This window comes from Anarrhichthys ocellatus, unplaced genomic scaffold (assembly GCF_004355925.1).
Source record: "Anarrhichthys ocellatus isolate YVR2014 unplaced genomic scaffold, GSC_Weel_1.0 scaffold171, whole genome shotgun sequence".
NCBI lineage: Eukaryota > Metazoa > Chordata > Actinopteri > Perciformes > Anarhichadidae > Anarrhichthys > Anarrhichthys ocellatus.
This window is the reverse complement of record NW_022280201.1, coordinates 121,383-124,543: the sequence shown is the minus strand read 5'-3', so window position 1 is coordinate 124,543 and position 3,161 is coordinate 121,383. Positions and strand designations below refer to the sequence as shown.

The 3,161-nt window shown below is 35.5% G+C and overlaps 1 protein-coding gene across 1 annotated transcript in view; it reads left to right on the top strand.

Moving 5' to 3' along the window:
- fam20cl (family with sequence similarity 20 member C, like) overlaps positions 1 to 3,161 on the top strand; it is a 34,984-nt gene that overhangs the window by 1,828 nt on the left and 29,995 nt on the right. Inside the window, exons 5-6 of the mRNA XM_031878274.1 lie at positions 141 to 321; positions 1,403 to 1,512. Coding sequence (XP_031734134.1) covers positions 141 to 321; positions 1,403 to 1,512 — 291 coding nt within the window. The remainder of the gene's footprint in view (positions 1 to 140; positions 322 to 1,402; positions 1,513 to 3,161) is intronic.

Below are 3,161 nucleotides of genomic sequence, written 5' to 3'. Positions count from 1 at the left end.
TCTCTCTCACCTGTCTCCTCTCTCTCTCTTTCCTGTCTCCTCTCTCTCTCACCTGTCTCCTCTCTCTCTCACATGTCTCCTCTCTCTCTCACCTGTCTCCTCTCTCTCTCTCTCATCTGCACCTCTCTGGCTCCCCCTAGTGGGCAACGTGTGTTTCTACGGCAAGTGTTCCTACTACTGCTCCACAGAGCACGCTGTGTGTGGTCGCCCCAGGAGCCTGGAGGCCTCTCTGGCCGTCATGCTGCCCGATCTGTCCCTGGAGTCCCGCCGGACCTGGAGGTCCCCGTGGAGACGCTCCTACAGCCGGAGCAAGCTGGCAACGTGAGTCAGTGTGAGGACAAAGCGGGTCAACATCACTGATGCTCCTAATGTTCATATGTCGACTGCATTGCCCAGAGATGCAACTGGATGTCGTTGACAGTAAATTGTCCTTGAATCCTCGAATGTAAATAACCCAAATATGAAACCATAATAACAATAATAATAATAACAGAACCGTTTATTGCCGAGTGCGTCACACATACAAGGAATTTGACTTGGTGAACGGTGCATAACAATAAACAATGAGCAGTGCAATAATCAAGACATCATTTAAAAATAGAAACATATTAAAATGTACAGTTAAATATGGTAAACAAACAGATCCAGTACTTAAAACAATATTGTGAAAGGGGCAAATATAAAACATGCTCCTAAATGTTATTTCTTCAGATGATAGTTTAGTTTTTCACAAGAGGTCAAAGGTGCTCCAGCTGCACGTGTGTTGCATTAATTAATCATCATTAATGAACGTCTTTGTTTAATAAACTGCACGTGTGGGCAGATCTATCAGAAACATGGATCTCCTTACAGCACCACAGGAGGACTGGTTTCCTTTAACAGAACTTAAAGGGACGTTTGGATTATTATAATTATATTATGTTTAGTGATGTTTATTTATGAGGTTCTCCAGTCAGTCAAAGCAATGTGCTGCTTTAGACGTATTCCAGATGCCTAAGAGAGTCAATATCAGTTTAATTTAACGCTGTATTTAGAATATTTTCACCGTCATCTACGATCTCCTCAAAGACACCAGACTCCGTTGACAGAAACAGGTTCTGTTCTACCTTCATTCAAAAACAAGGAAACTGAATTATTATTTGGAGGGATCGTGTTTTCTCTTGTTGGTATTTGACGGATCACACATTAGAGGATGAGAGGTATTGATGGTCAAACAAACACAGTTCATGTGAAACCAGAAGTATCGCACTTAATTCAACCTAAAATATGATCTAGTTCTGAATGAGGACGCTCAGCAGCTCCCCCAGTGGTTGAAACACTGTGATGTTGGTAAACACCTACATGTTGACGTGAGTATTTTTTGGTTCAGAAACGTTTTATTGTGGCGAGTCGTGTGTTTCAGGTGGGAGTCAGAACCAGACTACTGCTCCACGGTGACAAAGACCCCCCCCTACGACAGAGGCACCCGACTGGTGGACTTCATGGACCTGGTCGTCCTGGACTTCCTGATGGGTACGTGTACACGCTGAACCTTCTTTTAAGAGGTCAGCATCCAATTTCAAACTTGTTACAGGTGAGTGGAGGGTTAATTATTCAATACGCATTCATGAGCAACAGATTCATCACAGCAGGGAAACCACCAGGTGCAACTAATACGACTGATATTACTGATAAGACTTTATGATATTACTGCAGCAACTCCAGGATGCTTCTGGGTGAACAAGCCAACAATAGACATGTTCACATGTTCACATGTTACCGAGTCATTTTATGATCCTTCATGAGCTCTCAGATCTTCTACTGCTGGTTTTTAAATACACAGAATTATGTCCTTTTTTATATGCTTTAAAATTATTGATTCATATTATTATGAATTATTATTATGGAATAATAATTAACATTTTTAAACCACAGATGACAACCTATTCATTTAATTTGTCTTATATTTAATGTTTTTCTTTATATAATATATACAGTATATATTTATATATCTATGATATATAGATATATATATATATTACCAATTATTATTCTTATTTTTATTTTTAATTGTCTCTGTTTTGTTTTTTTGTACTTTAATTTCATTATTTTATCATCTACTGTCTGTTTGTATTTTCTATTCATTTTTATTGTATTTATTTATTTAACCAAAATTTAGCCAGAATAATAGTATTAATTTTTACTAAGATGGCAGCGTAAAAAATATTATTATTATTATATTATTATATTATTATATATTATATATTATATATTATTATATAATTATATAATTATATAATTATATATTATATATTATTATCATAATAATTATTATTATTATGATATTAAATTAAAGGTTATATTATTATATTATTATATTATTATATATTATATATTATATATTATTATATAATTATATATTATATATTATTATGATAATAATAATTATTATTATCATAATAATTAAAGTTAAACTAGATTAAATTAAAGGTTATATTATTATTTCTTCAGCAGCTTCACAGTTAAAAACTGAGGTCACTGTGTTACCATGGCAACCGGCCGTCATGGTTCATTACAGAGGCAACCGTTCGTCCCCGTGGTGACGTACACAACTCAGCTGCTGCTGCTGCAGGTAAGTTATACTTTACTACGTTAGTTTATTACGTTAGTTTACTACGTTATAGTTCACTACATTATACTTTACTACGTTAGTTTATTGAGTTACTTTACTACGTTACTTTACTTAGTTAGTTTACTCTCCTGCTGGTTTAAAGCTAGTTGAGCTCCACTAGTTAACTAACCAGCAGTAAAAGCGGAGCTCTGGCAGTGAGCTGACCTTTAGTCTCATAGAAGTGAAGTGTTTATTAACTCTTATCGAGTGATTTCATTCATGTTTACAGAACAAACCACGGAGAGAGATCAGAACTACAGCCTGGTGCTAACAGAGGTATTAACACCAGGCTGTAGTTCTGTGTTAACGTTCAGGTGAACACATGAATGAATACACTCATTAACTCCAAAGGGCTTTATGAATGAGATAAAGCAGAATAATATATAATATATAGAATGCTCATTGAGGCTGTTTTTATTCATTTAAACTCATAGTTTCTTACATATTAACCCCAGACTCTGCTGCTCCCTGTGTAGTATTATGTGTAGTATTATGTGTAGTATTATGTGTA